Source organism: Rhea americana, unplaced genomic scaffold, assembly GCF_003343005.1.
Source record: "Rhea americana isolate MKP2758 unplaced genomic scaffold, rheAme1 scaffold_71, whole genome shotgun sequence".
Taxonomy (NCBI): domain Eukaryota; kingdom Metazoa; phylum Chordata; class Aves; order Rheiformes; family Rheidae; genus Rhea; species Rhea americana.
The window spans coordinates 2,777,790-2,798,544 of NW_028186879.1; the positions used below are offsets into that span (position 1 = coordinate 2,777,790).

The 20,755-nt window shown below is 36.6% G+C and overlaps 1 protein-coding gene across 3 annotated transcripts in view; it reads right to left on the reverse strand.

The window, feature by feature from the left end:
* Positions 1–20,755, reverse strand: part of TNFRSF19 (TNF receptor superfamily member 19) — a 65,422-nt gene that overhangs the window by 44,223 nt on the left and 444 nt on the right. Inside the window, exons 2-4 of one of the 3 annotated variants that reach the window (XM_085321753.1) lie at positions 20,563–20,650; positions 7,662–7,750; positions 6,691–6,801 (exon numbers count right to left, since the gene is read on the reverse strand). In XM_085321753.1, coding sequence (XP_085177879.1) covers positions 6,691–6,801; positions 7,662–7,727 — 177 coding nt within the window. In that variant the 5' untranslated portion in view covers positions 7,728–7,750; positions 20,563–20,650. Of the gene's footprint in view, positions 1–6,690; positions 6,802–7,661; positions 7,751–15,490; positions 15,661–20,562; positions 20,657–20,755 lie in introns of those variants that run through there. The other 2 variants (XM_085321754.1, XM_085321755.1) reach the window with 2 other exon arrangements.

The following is a 20,755-nucleotide window of genomic DNA, read 5'->3' on the forward strand; positions in this document are numbered from 1 at the left end:
TTCCTCTATATGCTTAGAGATTACAGCCAGAATGACCCGTTCCATCACCTTTCCAGGAATGGAAGTAAGGCTGACTGGTCTGTAGTTTCCTCCTTGCCCTTTTTGAAGACTGGAGTGACACTGGCTTTCTTCCAGTCCTCAGGCACCTCTCCAGTTCTCCAGGACCTTTCAAAGATGATGGAGAGTGGCCTGGCAACAACATCCACAAGCTCCCTCAGTACTTGTGGGTGCATCCCATCAAGGCCCATGGATCTATGGGTGTCAAGTTTGCCTAAAAGATCTTTAACCCAGTCCTCCTTGACCAAGGGAGTCTTCCTTTCTCCAGACTTTCTCCCTCATCTCCAGGGTCTGGGATTCCTGAGGGCTGCCCTTAGCAGTAAAGACTGAAGCAAATAAGGCATTCAGGAACTCTGCCTTCTCTGTATCCTTTGTCACCAGGGCCCCCGCCCCATTCAGTAGCAGGCCCACATTTTCCTCAGTCTTCCTCGTGCTACTAATGTATTTGAAAAAGCCCTTCCTGTTGTCCTTGACATCCCTTGCCAGATTTAACTCCAAATAGGCCTTAGCCTTCCTCATCGCATCCCTGCATACTCTAATAACATTCTTATAATTCTCCCAGGTGGCCAGACCCCTCTTCCACATTCTGTGTACTTTCTTCTTTTGTGTGAGTTTTGCAAGGAGCTCCTTGCTCATCCATGCAGGTCTCCTGCCTCCTTTGCTGGATTTTTTTCTCCTTGGGATACACTGCTCTTGAGTGTAAAGGAAGCAACGCTTGATTACTAGCCGGTTCTCCTGGAGCATCCTTCCTTCTAGGGCCTTAATCCATGGGATTCCTCCAAGTAAGTCTCTGAAGAGCCCAAAGTCTGCTCTCCTGAAGTCCAGGATTGCCATCCTACTTATTGGCTTGCTTTCTCCACTCAGGATCCTGAACTCCACCATCTCATGTCACTGCAGCCAAGGCTGCCCCTAACCTTCACATCTCTAACCAGTTCTTCTTTGTTGGTTAGGACAAGGTCCAGCAGGACACCCTTCCTCATTGGCTCCTCCACCACCTGTGTCAAAAAGTTATCATCAATGCTCTGCAGGAGCCTCCCAGACTGTTTGTGCCTAGCCATGTTGTCTTCCTAGCAGATATCAGGGTRGTTGAAGTCCCCCATGAGAACCATGGCCTGTGATCGTGAAGCTGCTTCCAGCCATCTGCAAAAGGCCTCATCATCTTCCTCTTCCTGATCAGGTGGCCTGTAGTAGACACCCACAGCAGCATCCCCCTTGTTAGCCTGTCCTTTAATCCTCTCCCATAAGCTCTCRATTTGCTCTTCCTCCACCCCTAGGCAGAGCTCGATACATTCCAGTTGCGCTCTCACATAAAGAGCAACTCTACCACCTCACCTTCCTGGTCTGTCTTTCCTAAGAAGCCATCCATGACAATGTTCCAGTCACGTGAGCTATCCCACCATGCCTCTGTAACTGCAATGAGATCATGGCCCTGTGACCACACACAGATCTCCAGTTCCTCCTGTTTATTCTCCATGCTGTGTGTATTGGTGTACAGGCATTTCAGAGAGATAGTTGTGCATACAGGTTTCCCAGGAGGGGAAACATCTTACTTCTCTGTTTTTTCTCCTTTGTCATACACCATCCTCAACTCTACTGATATAACCATTCATGAAGCTGAGTTGTAAATCTGAATCACAGAGCTGATCCACGTTAAAAGCGATCAGCTTAGTGATATGTTTTATAGCACAGCCTACATACCTACTGTTTCATAACTGTACGACAGTGCACTGTGGCAAGAACTTACTGTTGCCAAAACTGTCAGTTCTGTGTTGTTAAATTAAAGTCTCAGATGTGATCTGCTGACAAAACAATCTAGAACTGCAATAGTTTTGATCTGCCATCCAAGTTTGATGAGGAAAGAGATATGTATTTTATTTTTGTATAGGAGTTTAAAAAAACAGAATTTCATAAGGAAGTTTGAGGAAGTTGCAGCCAGTGGTTATAAGCAAATGATAGTGAAAAGACTGGAAGAACTCAAGCCTCTTACCTCTATATGGGAAACTTTTCCAGGTTGTGCCTTTGTTTAGCTCAAGCTACTCTGGTTTATTTTTGACTGTGTTAATTGTGATTTATATAAATCTCAATCATATACAAAGTCAGATTTATATAGAAACACATTACTGGTAAGATAAGATAAACAAGGTTCTTATTATCAAGCCACACCAACAGCTATTCAGGCACAGGAAATTTGAAGCCATTTAAAGAATGGAAGGTATTTAAATCCTTGCTTAATTGTATGATGCTTTGTTTCCTACTAAATGAAGCAAACACTTCTCTGAACAGTTACAATCATTTTAGCCCCTCTCTCCAAAAAGAAAGCAGTCTTTTTCAAAAAGGAAAAAAACACTATTTCAGAAGTTCAAAAGCTTCACAAACATTATCAAGGACGTGTTTAAGAAACAAAAAAGATATATAGATTTCTTTAAATGAACAAATGCAAGCAAACAAACAGCAGGAGGTACGATGCTTTCATTCCCTTCCTCATCAATCCTAAACTGTTGGTAAATAACAAAACTGACTTTATTATGACTTAAATATCATAAAAATACTTCACTAAAAGACGCAAGTAACAAAAGTGATCAATTAGCTTTTAATAATACGTTGAAGTGCTCTTATTAAAAGATTCCTAATGCTCGATAGGGAATCTGAAAGGAGAAGTTCAGTGTGTGCTCTTTTTACATATTTTAAAGAACAAAGAATTACTCAAAAACATTCCTGAAAGAGACTCCTATTATACTGAGATAGGAATAGCTGAAAAGAATAGTTCAGTTGTAACAAAACTTATCTCAATAAAAGTTTAGATCCAGAACCAGTTACATAAAATGTATTGTTTTTTCCACTTCTTTCATGCTACAAAGTATGTCTGAAGTTCCTTATCTATGCATACAGGAAGGTCAATCCAACAGATTAAGCACAAGTTTGCAACTAAAATTAAATGCCCTATTTTACCAAAAGCTTCCTGCATTACCATGGACAAACTGATTTCTGTGCTAATGTTCTGTGAATAAATTAAGAGAAGGTAATAGTATTTCTCTAACTTAAAAAGGTAATACGAGATGTTCATATTCTATTAGCAACATTGGTCATATAAACAACTCAGATTGGTAGTTGTAAAAATACAAGTGTGCATGCGTGCACGTGCATGTGTGTACCCATGTACGTATAAAACAAACAAAAAAAATACCTGGCTTACTTAGATTAAGATAGCATTTAAAATAAATGTGGTTTTTTCCTCTTTTCTCTGCATTGAGCACAACTTACAAAAAGAATGGAAGATTAGGAACACAGACTTCGGCATACTATTTACAGAGGCTGAGCCTATGAAAAGCGCTTTGGTATTGAACCAACTCTGCCCCAGAAAACAAAGTCAGTAGCTTGTCCAATAGTGCAGCGAAAGTGCTGAACCCAAAAGCAGCCCTATGCAGAGGGTTCTTTGTCCAGCATGCTCATCCATGCTGTTGATTTAAGTCTGTGGTCTATCTGAGTGCATCTGGTGACTGGGCTGTCACATAGAATCTGACTTGACTAGGCTTTAGCTATGCCTTCAGTCATCTGTGCAACTTGTGATACGTAAGATTAGCAAGTCTGGTCTTTAAATGTCACTGTGTCTTAAGTGCAGGGTCAACTAATGACTGCTGACTTAACTAGGTTTTATAAATCTGCAATAAGAGTATAATTTATTTATTTTAAATGGGCAGAAATCATGATTCACCAACCAATTCAGCAGGAATGTACTTGTAAATCGTAGTACTTGTCTGTACCACAGTTTTTACCTTTATTTTAATCTTGACAACTCTGCTTTCTTTTTCATAGTGTTTAGCTTACTATCTCTACTATCACCTTTTGAAAGAAACATAGTTCCTATTTTTGTATACACAGTAATACTGAGAAAGAATTAAATCTACAAATTTACATTATAACTAAGAGGAAGTATTTTCTTGTTAATAAGGGTGAAGACAGGATTCTACAGGGTCATTGACACTGAATCTGTCTGCTTCAGATTACTCAGCAGTACAATTCTACCTGAATTGATTGGAGAAGAAAGCAGGGTTATATATTTACATTTTGTCAAATTTCCTAAATCAGGTTAGCTTCATGCTGACCAGTTGTGGAGGATACTTGATCTGGTATCAAGCATGTCACAATAGAGTTAAATTTGCTACAGTTTTTTGGAAAGATTTGAACTACTATCATGAACATATATTATGCATCAAGTCTATGCACAATGCACTGCTGCATGGCCCAATAGCTGAGTTTTTGTATCTAACAATAACATAAGCCGAGTTGTTTTGTTACTTACATAAAGAGAAACCTGCTCAGTTAACTGCTTAAAACAAACACTCTTACAACAAAAAAGAGACAACATTGTATTTTACTATATACTTAAATATATGCTCATGCTCGCACATCCAGCAGTGCATCTAATTTCCTCTGTAAGGTTTTACATGAGCACTTATCATTTAAAAAGAAAACAGATGCATTATTTGTGATAATTACCAAGAAACTGTTATTAAACTATACTGTAATTATCCCATCACTTTCTTATATATTAAAAAGAAAACTGTGCTGCAAGTAACTTCATGTGTTTCATTAAATCACTTTTTCCTTTACCTTCTGACCTTTGACTTAGTAGCTCAGCAAGGCAACATCTTCAACTTCATTAACAATTACAGCATCACATCCTTAGTTAGGATTCACAGGAAAGTGTACTTCTATTTAGACACAACATTATGCTTCCATTTGTACTTAGGTTTGAGCAACATCAGTTTAGTTATCTCAGTTCTAATGTAGTGGCAAAAAATAATATTTGAAAGCATATTCATGACTGGAAGCAGTAATGGAAAGCTTACCCATTCAAATTGAATTAACTATTCATATTTCCAGTAAAGTTAGTCCTAAAAACCAGGACTATCAGATGGCAAACATAAAAAAAATCATTAAGATAACAAAAAATATAACTTGAATAGTATGCAACTGCAAACTTTGACTTTCCTATTTTATTTTAGTATTTCTTTAATAAATTGAAGGAAATCTATAAATAATTACTGAACAGATTTGTTTTTATGCTTTCGTTTTTAGTTTGCCACTAGATTTGTATGCTACATCAGTGTACATAGTACTGCTTTAGTAGAAACACTGTTATAATGTGCCATACTTATAAATGTCTCTATAAAACACTCCCCACAAAAATCTCTCATTCCCCAAATTAAAGATCGATTTGAAAAAACAAAAAGAACACATCATACCACTAGCCTTCTTCAAATCTCTACTTCAGCAGCTTTGTTTGCAGGACTAAACCCTAACGAGCACTGCCTAACAAAAACAGTCTTTAATAAAGTGCAACAATATTTCTGATAATGTACTAAGAACTAGCAGCAGAGGGTTGAAAAGGGGGAAAATATGCCACATAATTTCATGAAACTGCCACCCTCTGTTAATTCTTAAACTTAAGCATTTCTTTAAGTATATCTCTCAAACCAAACAGAAACCACAATGCTTTACTTGTGCTTTTTTAAGAGCTGAATATAGTAAGAAATATAAAGCCACAAAGTTGAAAGCTTCTTTTTCTGTTGTTTAAAACACATACAGACTATGCGCTGTTTCATGTTAAAAAATTTAAGATTCCATAGCACCCCTTAGATCTATAATAACATGCTTGCCTACAAAGCAACCTTGAAAATTAAATTTCACTCCATCTAAATCATACCCTACGTTCTGCCTTTATCATCCTTTAGACGCCATCAGTGAGACTAGAGAACAGGGTACAGCCTTCCACATCCAAAGGGACAGGCACTGAACAGTGCAGCTACTTCTCTCTTGCTTTATGATTCCACCTATCAGATATATCACAGATGCCAGACTACATAGTTACGTCTGGCAGATAGTTTCACGAAGCAGAAGGGAAGTCATACCACTGCTCTGACAATGGGCAAGATGCAGTATAGTAGTGGGAGACTGCGGAAACAGAGAGTCTCATGCCTATGCGTGAGACTCGACAGGTCTGCCTATCCTTCACAGCACCAGCTTGCACCCTCTCTCTCTCGCCTGACAACCTTTATTTCTAGCATTGTACACTCGCTCCCCTAAAACATCCTGTTTCTCCATCATTTCATAAATCATCCTGTTTTTCCTCCCCTCTGCTGCCTAAGTTGCTGAAACCCACCCTTTCACTTCTTCCTTACTTCTCTTCATTTCAGATGTATGTACCAATCACTAATTTGAAATTCATTCTTCTTACTCTCCATCGCTACACAGTGAAGTCATACAGTTTTAAGTGGATGCTTAAAATCAACCCCCCCTCCAAAAAAAAAAAAAAACTAACTTATCTTTAAAAACCATTTTGATTTCAGAGAGTATACTCCTGTGCCTTAGTACTCCTAGTTAATTAATGGCATCATTACTTTCTAAACCGAACAGTTTATATAAGAGAACTAAAAAACATAATATTAAAAAAAAAGAAAAAAGAAAAAAGAAAAAAAAAGAAAAGAAAAGGAGGTAAAGGTTCAAAAGCCAAAATATCATAATATCATTAAAAATATTGCTACATAAACACAAATATCTATTATTTTAACCATATATGTAAACACAATTTTGGAAAAAAAGTTATAAATAAATATAGCATCATTCGCTTACCTTTGACAATTCCATTCCAGGTCCACACTGTTTGCAGAGGACACAGTTTCCAGCATGGTCTTTAAATTCTTGCTCTCTGCAATCTCCAGTCTCACAAATTACCTTACTTAGCTTTAAGGGGGGGGGGGAGAAAAAGTAAACTCACCAAAAACATAATTGATCAGTGATAATATAATTAACTTGTGTTTAATAATGAGGAGTTATTGTAACATATATTTTACATAAACTTTGAGAAAGTGTATCTTCTCTAAATCAGAGGACTAAATTCATGCCATCTCTTAAAAAGTACTTCCTACATTATCAAAAACTTAGAATTTTTAAAATTCAGTCCTCTTGCCCACAGCTGGCAATGCCCACATTAGTTTTTTTTTTTTTTTTTTTTTTTTTTTTTTTTTTTTTTTTTTTTCTTTTTTTTTTTTTTTCCCCAACTAAGTACTCTGTGTCTTCCAACAATTTAAGGTCTGCTTGATACCTAGTACTTGCAGAATGTCAAGTCATTTCAGTGTTGAACATGAGTTTAAATTCTTTACGTTATGCAACCTCATGAAAAATGTATACAATTATTTTCTTAAGCTCCARTCCTGCTCTAAGGGATCACTACTGTATACTGCATAGGAATCCTGCCATTTCTTTCTGAAGTAGAACAGAATCATCTGCACAACACTATATTCATTTATATTTTCTGTCCTAGTCACTCTTCCAAAAAGATATGAAGAGCCTCAGAAGATAGATTTTAATTGCAGTTGTTTTTAATTGCAATTGTAATTTTTAAAGTAGCAAGAAATTGCACATGTAATTTGACCAAACTCACTTTAAAACTGATAAAATGCATACGTAACTGTCTGTACACAAATTTAAGATTTTGAGTATTACCGGTAATATATAAAAAAAAAGGACATCACACTCCTGTGTCAAATGCAAGCGTTTTTCAACATTCATCTTGAGAAAAATACTGTTAATAATTTACTTACCAAATATGCTAGTAAAAATAAAAGCATCTTCAGGTTTTTATCTTCTTGTAATCCTTTAGTATCCATTTCTTCCAATTAAACCTTTCTCCCTTCAGAAGAAATTGGATACAAAGGAAAGAGGGTAAGTATTTTTTGTATTATTTATAGGTCACAATGTTGTTTACACTTATACAAAGCCATATGTCCATAGTACTTTATATATTCCAGCATGCCAAAATATGTATTTGTTAACATCATYAAAATATTTCAGATATATGCTTTCTATTTAGCTTCCAGGAATCTATTTTTAGAAATTATGCCCTTTTCTTCTTTAAAAAAAAAGAAAAGGCTATATATATAAAGTTTATATAGCTTTAATTTCCATCAAAGAATTATGAATATYATCAAGATTCCAATATAGGCTACCAGCCTATACTGGAGAACTTCAACATTGGTAGATGTAGCATTTTCTAACATCTGATGTTGAACGCTAACATTTCTTGCTTGCTTGCTAGATGCCAAATAAGTATAGAACCAACAGATAAACTATAGACAACGTATCAATTTGCAGCTTTACTCCATGTCTACTGAAACATATTAAAACCAGCAATACTCTTACAAGAGGGGGTTCATCAGGTTTTAAGTGAASGCATATGATCAATTTGGCAATTTCWTCAAATATGGAGCTTATCAGCCAAGACGCAGTAGCTGATCATGTGTATGCTCCTGCCTTGCAGTGTAGAGTAGAATAGGATGTCTCTAGTATTTGAGGTAATCTTTTTATTTTGTTCTGCAATAAACTGGAAGCATACATAAGATCTGTTTCAATAGCTTAGCTCAGGYGTATTAACTTCTTAAGATGTGTTAACATGATTACTTATGATAGTAAACAGGCAATCACAGGCTGTTATTGAAGGCATTTCAAATAGCACAATCAAATTACATCCTACCTCATGAATTTTCACTGTAACCTCAGAAAAAAAGAGGAAAAAAAGTCCTTAAAGCCTTGCTCAATTACTTTGAGAAGCGTTAACAAACAAATGATAAAACAAACTGGAAGGGGAACAATTTGAAATTGTCGTGGAAAGGAAGTGTTAACTTGGATTTTTTTTTTTTTTTTTTTTTTTTAAGATTAACAAAAGCATACCCATCATTAAAAATGCTATGTTTGGCCAACAACATTTCTCTTCTGTTGTGTGTCCTTTTGTTTGAATCTTTATGTTCTTTTTTTTCTTACTTTTTGGTTTTATAAGTTAATTGGCAATACAAATGTAATGTTTTGTATAGCGACRACAAATCAAGTACATCCAGCTTACATAAAACACCACTTTAATTACAAGAGGGTAAGAATTTGATCCTAACTTGCCGACATTATATRACAAGAATATAATGCCATTCCTTTCAGCTAGATGATATGAAAAATAATACTTAAATTTTTTTTAGCCTGCTTCAGAGYTTAAGTACTTGATGTTCAATTACACTCTCTTAAAAGAGATGATTAGCCATTTATATCATTTAGGAGTAAAGAAAAGGTCAAAAAAAGATTAAGGACAGCTGCAAAATGTTTTACAAAATGAAAACAAGCATAATAAACTATTAAAATATCATAATCAGAATGAGTAGAAACTCTAATTAACACATGAATACACATTTCATTGCATGGACACTCTAGTTAATGAATTCAAATTGATAAGAAGAAACTACACGTAAATTACACTGTTAGTATCTTTTGAGACAAACTACTTTCTGAAGTGTAAAATTAGCTAGTTAAAATCTGCCCAGGAAAGAAAGAACAGGGAGAGAGTGTGTAAGATAACACTCCACAGGAAAGGAAACACTAACTTTATACGGTTATTTCTCACTTAGTGATGGTAATAGCCTATGGGCCAGTGAAATTTATCAGATTATATGCGTGTCAACATTGGTAAAAAKAAGAGATACCAACTAATAATACAAATGCATATAGATACAAAGAGGTTACTTTTTCAAAGATGAGGGGAAAAAAAGTAAACAGAGAAGTGTGAACTCAAATCTCATGAAGATGAGATGACCTAAATATAATAGCTCGAGGTAAAAAGCACTACAAAACAAATGGAAAAAGAGTATCAATATATTTTAAAAGTTATTAAACCCACAAAATTGGTATGAGATGCTGTCAGGGCTAGCACAACAGGGAAAATTAAAAGGATACAGAAACAAAACAATTCTAGTTACAGCACAGATCAAACAGTAGACAGAAATAGTAAAATTACTATTAAAGAAACAGAAGTTTAAAGAAGTGTTTATGATCTATGTTTAGAAAGAAACAAGATGGAAAAAACCACACCATATAAAGTATCCTTTGGCTGATTAGTAACTGAGGATCTGCTAAGTAAAATCAGATTAAACCTAAAGCAAATCGTGAGACTTTGTACCTCAGTAACTTTGAGGAGGTAGCAGGAAAGGCTTAAGCCTGTTCATTTTTTTTAAACACTCAGGAATGCTAGAGAAATTCAAAAATGATGATGATTTAAAATATTTTAAAACATTAACTAAAGAACAGAAATACAATAAATACCTTTCAACATAATATTATGAAAAAAGCAACCTTGCAAAACAAATGACTTCATTTTTTTGATTAGAGAATRTAAGAGATGGCAAAGAAAAAAATTTGGGGAGCAAGGGCAGCAATAATTATATAAAMCAACTAAGCATCAACTCAAAGCATCATGCTGGAACTAGAGATTTGGGAGACAATTTCTATTGACTTTCTGATGCCATAATATGGTATCCCCGTGGAAAAAAAACAATACTTCATATATTTTCTTACTTGCTATAGAAGGAAAACATTACATAAGTGGGAAGTTGAAAAAAAAGATGTAAATGTAATTGAGTTGCTTAGAATTGAATGCCAAGTGATTATTTCAAGTTGTATGAATTTATATTGATCACATTCCTTAATAATATTCTTGTTTAAGAAATAAAACACAAACACAGCTCTAATTAAATTACATTCAGAATATGCATAATACTATCAACAGTTCAAAAACAGGAGTCTTTGTATGGTTAAAAGTAGAAACAACAAGTTTATATTTTCTAGTTTGATATAAAATTATCAATACAAATGATTTTATTGAGCTGTACTAAGCCTAATGAACTAAAATACTGAGCTGTGGCATAATCTAAACAGTCTGCATTTTTTTGGGCAAGTCATTTAAGGTATGGAAAAATAAAGAAGATGAAGGACAGCCTGATTTATTGGCCAGAAGTAGTACTTGCCATATTATTACAGTACAACTACATTAACTTGTGTAATGAAGCCTCATTCATCCTACACATTTTCCCACTATGCAATGCCTTGAAACTTTAATATTGTTAGCTAGCATATAAGCAATTTATTAAAATCAATATTGAAGCAAAGCAAATGATACATTTTTATTTTTGTAACATTCTGTAGTCAAAAGTGGATTAAAAATAAATGCCAGTTCTTAACAGCAGGTAGTAAAGAATGACAAACTGTATTAAAGATGTTGCTGGTCAGGCTGACAGTAAGTTATATTTCTGTTTAACAACCATATGGAGTTGCCATATCTGTTATACGGTGATCTTACAGTCTGTACCTCAAMGATTTTTAGAATATAGCATATGGAGAAGCAAACTGTACTGGAACAACRCATTTCTGTTGACTTAGGTGTGGAATTTTATTACAACTGTGAAATATTTTCGATTGAAAAGAAATTCAACTGCCTTTATAACACTACTGCCAAGTCCAACACCTTCAAACATCAAGAGTTCCAGAACACTAAAACTCAAGAGTAGATTTCCAAAAATCAAGTGTTTTAGAATTGGCATCAAACTACCACAGACTTTTTCAAGTCATCTTGTAATCATCCAAGTCATCTTAGTAGACTTCACATTTGTTGACTTATTACATGTATGATGCAAATTAACAGCTTTAAGACTATGATAAATTATCTAAAAGATATATCTTTATTATTCATGATGCAGATATTCTAAAAGCAGCTTGTAAATCTCTGGGCCTTAAACTTCAGTGCACTGGAATAGGCTTAGTAGCTTCAAAATGCATTCAGATCTTCTCAGGAGACATATATGAATGTCTGTGGTATCATGCAGTTGTGCTTATTATCCTAGTTTCTACAAAGAAAAACCAAAGCAGCTATAACATATGAGGAAAAGAAATGGTGTACGAGACAAGACCTCTGTTAAAAGTACAAAATAATAAAATGCTGGTTTCATTATAACATTTTGATTAAAATAATACAAGAAGTTAAGGTATATTAATAACTCATAGTACTGCAAGCAAGTCCCTAAGGTGACGTAACTGTGCCAACTGCTCGTTTCCTGTTTCTGTCTTTAGTTTGGTTAAAAGCTCTGCTTGAAAAGCAGACATTGCAGTACTTAATAATAGGTTGCCATAGGGCAAATTTGTTCTTTCTTGGTATCAAGTGGCATTACACTCATGTCAGTTGGACACAAGCCATTTTTCTTATACATATATTTAAGTAAGAAATAACTAGAGGAATTTTTTGCCTCTAGAATGTGTGTCCCCAAATTCAGTTTCAGTACATTTAAATATTATTTGTTTTTGCTCAAATACTGGTATGTATAACACTAAGTCCAGATATCCTTATTTTATTAAATGAAATAAACCTGTGGACACATGTTTTTAGATTGGTAAGCCATTTCACGTGAATGCTATTGGGTTAACAGTCATAAGGTAGTCCAAAATATTTCAAGAAAAAACAGTCAAAGGTCACTTACTCAAAACATAGAATATCCATTTAGAAATATGGTCACATAGTTTTAAGATTGTGCATGGGGACTGCTATACATGCATATATATAAAGAGCGCAATAGTAAGCAATAAATTAGAAACATGTAATAAATGTGTCCTGGAAGTAGAGAACATCCAAACTTCCTGGTTCCTATAATCTACTATCATTCAAAATTTACTCTTACATTTACTTACTAGCCTAAGTAGTAGCCATCATTCTATTTCTTTGTCAACCTGTCAGAGAAATTTCTTTCTTCGCCTGTCAGAGAAATTTCTTTCTTCTCTATAAAAAAGTAGAATTTTGCCATGGAAGACACATCAACTCAAGACTCAACAGTAGCAAAATGAAATTATGGCCTATTGGCAGGTTTCTCGTATGTAGAAAAATTAAAACTTTGAAGTCAACATCAAACATCTTTTAAAGGAAGCTTTATAATGGGTGAAGGGTCTCAACTTCTAATCGACTATCGACTCAATTTTCCTTGATCTTACAAATGTCCCATATCTGATTTGAAACTTGTACTTGATGGCCACTTTTCCTGCTCTCTATAACACTGAGGAACAGTGATCTGTGAGGTTCCTTTTTTTTTTNTTTTTTTTTTTTTATTTTATTTTTTTTTTTTTAAGGACTAAAAATATGGCCACCTAATCTTGCCAGAGGTCTCCAGTATCCATTGAATAGGATCTCAGCTCCCTTCTAACTACTCTGTTTCCCACCTGCAGCTGTCAACTGTATGCAATAAAATGACAAGGAGTGCCAGATGGCTTTAGCAGAGTCAGTGCCCCGTGGGCAAGAAAGGAGAGAAGGGAAAGTACTTAACACTGCTGTAAAGATAAAGACAAAGAGAAATAGTTAGGGACCAGAACTTCCACTACATAACTACATATTCTGTCTCATACATCTAGAACATCCTCCTTTTACATCTTGCCCACAACCCTTGTACTCATCCCCTTTGTGAAGTAAATGAGGTCTTGTCTGACCACATTTGCTCCAACTGTTCTGAGGAAGTCCCTGTGGGAAAAACAAAACAAAACAAGAAAACCCTACTGTCAACTCGGTAGCATTCATCACACTAAATATTTTGTTGAATAAACTCATATTTTGCATAAATTGCCACACATGAAACTGTACTAAATTTGCAAGCTATGAATTTATTTCTAGTTTTGTAACTAAATGATAGCAGAGACTAAATATGGCACATCACATTTTTAAAATCTRTTTTACATGCTGTAAGGAGGTTTCTACATAATCAGGGAACATTTGCGCTTCACCTCTGTACCATATGCTTTGACTCATGTTAACTGAACTACCTGACTTTACAGGATTAAAAATTATGATAATGATAATTTAATCTTCCACCTTAAAACATCTCTGCAATGTCTTCGCTATCACACACAGTATTTACATAATTTATTATAGCCCAGTATGAACAAAAGGGTATAATCAGCAAAATTTGAGAACAAACTCCCACATCCTTGTTTTTGCTACCTGCAAGTGGCATTTCCAATCCATGCTGGTAAAATGATGTAAAATAGCTCATCACCCACATTCTCCCACATATCCTGRCTAACATTAATTAGAAATTATAGTAAAACGTGTTAATATAGGTGCAATGTAGTGATATTTTTCCTACATCATAATAAAGCTTTTTACAGGGTCAAAGCCTGTGACTTCTAACTCCCACAAGAACTCCTAATCCCACTGTAGTTGATCGGGCTACTCATATAAATAATGAGCAATTTTATGTTTCAAGATCAGAACTGTGGTATATAATGTTGCTCCTTTTGTATACTATAGCTCACTCGTCTCAACTTCTAGACAGCAGTAGTTTGCTGGGTGAAACCCTAGTGTAGAGCTTCCTTCATACATATTTATATATTTAAATGAGTGAATAAGTATAATAAAAAGGGGAGTGCCAATGTAACATTCATATTCCATTTTATGCCAAAATGTACTGTTAGTTCTTTTCCAAAATAACTTTTAAAGATCATACTCTATAAAACATTGAGTTAGTTAATACAGTAACTACTGCAATGGTACAATGCTAATATGCTACATTTATGCAAGCCATTCTTTAGCCATTTTGGAGGCTATGTAAAGTTTCAAAACACACAGGTGTAAGTTAACTTTGACCAGCAATTATTAATTATTGTAACAAAACCAGTTTACTTCTACTTTAAGAAAAGCTTGCTTGAACAGTAAAAAGCTTCCAGTTAAGATATCTAACTCGTCTTAAATGTGGTGGTGAAAGTGTACTTGAAAGAGATTACGTAGCAGTTAACAAACCTGCTTACAGACTGAATCAATTTGCCACTTCTGTTCGTATTAAATGCTTCCGGACTCCTTTGTTAATTAGATAAAAACATGCATGAAAAGTAATTTTAAGTGTAAAAACAGTAAATAAATATCAACTATCAGGACTTTTTACRACTATCAAGTGAAATAAAGCCTTCAGTCCACGGGCAGATTAATGGAGACAGACATCATGAAAGGAAGTCAAACGATCAAAAGCTTTTCAAAGGAACCACAATTGCGGCTTTTCAACGTTGCACCAGCCACGAAAAAAAAGTTGCTAGCTGCTCTTCTCTCAACTCCAGCTCCAGACTGTTTGAAGTACACGGCAACTTGTTTATTCGGCAGACAAGCAACAAGACAACACGTCTTCCAAGGACTTTTTGCTCGCYTCAGCCGGGAGAGCGGAGAAGCTACTGCAAGGGGCTGCGGAGACCTGCAAAACCCAGCGACGACCCCCCTCGCTCCGCGGTGCCCTTCGCGCCCACCGCGCCCCGGGCCAGAGAGGCCGGATCCATCCCGCGGAGGAAGGGACCCAGCGGCGTCCCGCCGCCGCCGCCTCTCCCCAGAGCCTGCGCTGGCCGCCGAGCGTCGCTCCCATCATTTCTCCAGCCGCCCCCGGCGGGCTCTACGCGCCCTCGCCTCAGAGCCTCCCCGCTGCCCACGGCGCCCGGGCCGGCCCGGGCCGCGGGGGGGACGAGGACGCCGCCCCCGCTGCCGGGAAAGGGCCCGGCGCTCTCCGACGCTAAGGGGGTTGGCCCCCGAGGTCCCCCGCGCACCCACCTGCCGCCACCGCGCCGCGCTCGCCGGCCCGGACGCGGTGCCGGAGGTGGCTCCCGGCGCCAGCTCGCTGCTCGCTCCTCGCGCCGCCGCGCTCCCTCCTTCGCCGCCTCTCGCCCAGGCTCTCCCCGTCGCCTAGGCAACGCCGCGCCGCTCCCCTCCCTCCCTCGCTCGCTGGGGGTGGGGGGGGCGGCTCAGGTGACCGGAGGCAGCCAATCAGCAGCCCCCTGCCCACGTGCCCCGTGGCGGGCTGCCGCGGGAGGGAGGGGCCGCGTGGCCGAGGCGGCGGCGGCCGTTGGGCGGCGGTGGGGTGCGCGCGCCCGCCCGCCCGCGCTTCCCGCCGCGCGGGAGGCCGTTAGCGCYCGCCGCCTCGGGTGCTGCCGCCGCCTCTTGGCGTGGGGAGCTGCCTGCTGCCCGCTTAGGTCTCCTCTCCGCCGGGAGATGCCCGGCTGGCAGTGAGTGGTGGGGTACGTTTGGGCTGGGGTGAATTACAGATGGGGTGCTAGGAGAAAAACAAAAAGAAAAAATAGAGGAAAAACTTCCCTCCGAGGCAAGGACCAGTCTAAAGCACCGCTCAGGTCCCTTTTCTCAGGAGGATGGAGCAGGTTTATTCTGCACGTCTAGTTGGTCTGCGCCACTCTGTCTCCAGAGGTGGCCTGCGCTTTGGGGGCTGCAGCCTGGGTGTGACTGAGGAGCGCTGCTTGTGGCTGCAYATCACTGAACTGTTGGGCTGCTGCTAAATGACTTGGGCAAAACTTGCTGCTCTTCATCCAGGAGGCAGGAGAAGGAGGCGTCCTGTAACTCACCACCCAGTGCAAAGTCCTTATCCCACTTGCAGACAAYGATGGAAGAGTTCTCTGAAAACATATTGAGAAGCTGTCTCCTTTTCAAGGTTCTGTTGAATGCCTTTTTTCCTGCTAGCTCAAGGTCTGAAATAGCATTTTTTGAGGTCTGCAGATAACAAGGTACCTCAGCTGTAAGCATATTGTCAGTACCAAATGCTAGTTCAGAAATCCAGTCCTTCCTAGAGAATAAATAATTCACAGTAGCTAGAAAGGGTATAGTTTATTGCTATTAACTATAAGATAAATTGGGTGCTCTTTTGGGTCTGTGATACTCCAATAAAACCAGTCTTGGAGAACTTGATCAAAAAGCTATTATTGCAGGGATTTTAGGTTAGTAGTTTTATTTCTAAAGAAGTTGTTCATGACAGCACTACAATGCAAGCAATTGAATGAATACGCTAGGAATTGATTTAGGTTCTGAAAACCTAATGGCTCTACTTGACAGTAAAGCATTTTCAAATACGTAGAATTTTGGGTAGTTTCACACAGATAAAAAATTTTGGAGTTAGCCTGCCCTATAGACTTCATAAGCAATGCTTACTGAAATACAGCTGGTTATCTCTGAAGAGGTAAATAGTTGCAATAAAATGAGTTGTTTTAAATTGAAAAAAAGAACTAAATTGTTGGGGGATTTTTTGTTGTTGTTTTTTTGTTTTTTTTTTTTAAGGGCCTGCGAAGAAGAACCTTTTTTTCGCACTCTTGCCAGAAGGAGCTCTGTGGGGGCCTGGAATTTCTGTGAGGAATGACACACATAAGTACAAAGGCGGTGCATCTGCCGTGAATGGCAGCTGTTGCACAGCGCTGAGAATTCTACATCCTCTTGCTATTTACAGACAACTGTTTTGTATCTTATCTGYTTTGTACTGACACCTGTAAAATATAATAAATGATTTTTTCTTAGTAAAGTGACCATATGTGTTTCAGATACTCATTTTTAGGTAGTATAGCTATACAAATACATTAAAACATCCCAGAGTTCTTTAAAGTATTGACTAAACACTGAGGATTACCATATAAAGAAACACTAAGACTTTCTCATCACTCACATGGGATTACTATGCCTATGAATTAAGAGCAGCATGTTGTCTGTAACATTGAAACTTGCTTAAATCTCTGTTGCAGCATGTAAGAYTTTTCCACTAAATGTAAAATGGATGAGTTAATTCCATTCATCATTAAAAGATGTTGAAAATTGCAGGGGGTCTTTTAAATCACATTTCTTATAYGGAAATGGAAGACAGTAAACTGTTAGAACAACTAATACAGATGAAAGTAAAGAAATTCCCACTACTGCAGGGAAAGTAGAAAAGAAATAATTTAGAAAGTAGTTTCAGCTGACCTCTTTGATAAAACTAAGTTGCGTGACATATCTGATGTGGAAGCAGGAATTGTACAGCAATAGGAAGTTGTTATCTCCATATCTCAAATGCTAACACAGTTCCCCCAGTCAGCTATGAGATAGATCTGCTCTTGTTATGACAGCTGTTGGAAACTGATGTCAGTATAACTGTACAATGTCTTTTGATAGTCTTAACTATTACAAACCTTAAAATATGTTCATGATGTTATCTCAGATATTTTGTTTGGAAATGGCTCTATTTATAACCATGAATTGCTCAAGCTATATTAATAAATAAATGATATTTATACTCGGTGATATTTATACTTGGGAGTTTCCTAGTCAGATTTGCTTGAAAAAGCATTTTGAACTTCTTTTTTCTGAGRACTTGAGCCTGAGGATTAATTAATGTTTATATAGCACTTTGTAAAAGCGAAGTCGTAAGTGCCAAGAATTATTATTATTTAATCTTTAAAAAGTCAGATCAATGAAAGGCAAAGCTGTCACGGTRCTGTTTTTTAAAATAACAGAAATGCTGAAAATCCTTCCCCCCCAGTACTTAAATATGTCCCACTATAGTTTCATTTTAGAATCACAGAATCAGTAAGGTTGGAAGGGACCTCTGGAGATCATCTAGTCCAACCTCCCTGCTCAGCAGGGTAATCTTACTTTCATATAGACATGCAAAGATTTTTTTTTCAGTTAAGTGGGTTAATGTCCATGTATGTTTAAGTATGTGGGAAAATTACATAAAACCTTGGGAATTTTTTAYATAGTAAAAGATTTGCTAAATATTGCAAATATTTACAACTGGAAGTCCTACTGATTGCTGTAATGTATCTGATCTGTTACTCCTGTGAGCAGTTTTACTCATTTGTGTGATTGTAGGATCAGATCCTTACAGTGATAGTTTAATTGTTTTTGACTCAAAGCACAACGTAGSTTGACTCCTGATGACATCTAAAAGAATCTTTACATTACTTTTTTAAACTTGCTTCTCTTTCCACTTCACAGCAAATAGAGGTATGGTTTAGAAACAATTTTCCTCAGAAAATAAATATGCATGTTAGAAAACTAGCAACAAGAAGGAGAGGATTAGAAGGATGGGGAAGCTGATTGGTGAAGTATAGATTTTGCTAACAGAATTAAAAATAAAATAATCTTTTCCAGSTTACAGAAACCTTCCTTAGTACATCACTGTCATTTAAGGAAAAATATTAAATTTTGCTTTGTCTATGCCTTGAACAATCTTCTCCCTTGACAGATAGCTATACACACGTTATTCATGCAGTGCTAATTATTTTCCTTATAATGTAATTGATTTGTTAAGTCAGAATATGAATTAATTGGTGGTATAGAAACGTAAATGATACTAARTCAGGCCTAGTTAATCTGAGTCTGGCATATTATCTCTTGATATTCAGTAAATTTTAAATTTATATATACAAATATATTTTTAATTAGAATGAAACAAAGTTTCCAGGCTGACTAATGAAAATTGACTGCATTTGTCTGGAAGTGCTGATAGCTTARTCTTATTCAGATATAAGCAGACTGTTGCAATTTGATTTTGCATGTTACAATACAGTATACTGAAGTATACTTGGGAGTTCTGTGTACTGATAAACTTTCTAGAGAATAGTTTTTCTAGTAATCTTTAATAGCTATCAGTTATGCTGACTTTCAGCTGCATTTTGTTAATAAACAGATATACTTAAAATTTACATGCACACAAATTTACATTTGTATTACAGAATAGATTTTTAAAGTTGATATTTCTAAAGAAATCATCACCCACCATTAAGATACGATTTTCAAAGAGCTCAGTGTCTGAAATGCTGAGCTTCTTTGCAAATCTGGCCCCAATTATGGGTTTTAAGCTCTTCTGAATATCTAAATTATATTTAAATGCCTACAAAACAGGCTTCAGTCTTTTAAGAGTCTGGCTCCAACAGCAGGCACAGAACACTCACAGATTTGGCCCAAATTCATCCTAAAATTTAGCCCTTTTAAAATAGACCGCAAATGTGTAGTGAATAATCTCAACTCTTCCAATGACTCTTCCTTTATAATGAATCTCCAGAGCAGATGTCTTTGATTTTCTTAAACACAGTATGTGTTCATAAACATGGATTTGAGGAAAAGAATATAAAATATTGGAAGTGGAAATTGTTTCACTGAAATAGGAGCAGAACTTCCATGGAGTTCAGTAAAACCAGGTGTTGGCACTATATAAGCTTAAGGTTTCTTTAAGATCTTTATTAAAATGCCCTAAAGGAAAGTTCTATCATCAGGTTAAAATTTTTTAAAATTAAAGCTTTCTTTTCATATTTGATAGTTGAACTATCATCTCCTTAATGTTGAAATAAAAACTTTTCTCTTTTGTATAGAAGGATGTTATATTTATAAACTTAGTTCAAATAACTTGTGGCAGAGAAGACTCATTATCTCAAGTATGCAACTATTAAGGTTAAAAGTGTTGCTTGAAGAAGGCAGTGTTTAATAAATGCACTGAAAGCAAATAAAGTATATGCTCTATGTAGCAAATATGACTGATCTTTTCTTAGACAATAAATGTTCCTCTAAATCCTGTGATAATTGTATTAAAATATGACTTTAYAAAACTATAGACAGTTGGAATGAGCAGTGCACACCAAAATATTATATACCCCCAAAATACTGCTTGCTTTCAATTATCTGTATACTCTATATAGCCTGTTCTCAAAATAGTTCTGCATAACAGTTGCAAATAAAAATGCTATACAGTTAAAATTCTTATATAATCTTTCAAACTGTGCACACAGTGATGGGTACTTTTACTGTTTATGAGAAGCTTTGTAATTAATTTAAATCTTGCAATACACAACTGCAAAAAATCCAAAATCCAGTACCTGTTATCTGATGAAGTTTTCCAATGCCCAGGCTTTCTGCAACTTAATTTCACACTGCCAGAGCTTCTGTGTTAAATGCTTTTAGCTCCTTAAAAAAAANAACAAACAAAAAAAAAAAACCAAAAAAACCCTCAAAACTAAGTTGAGGATAAAATAAGCTAAATTAACTATCCTTATTCTCAGAGGAAGAGTT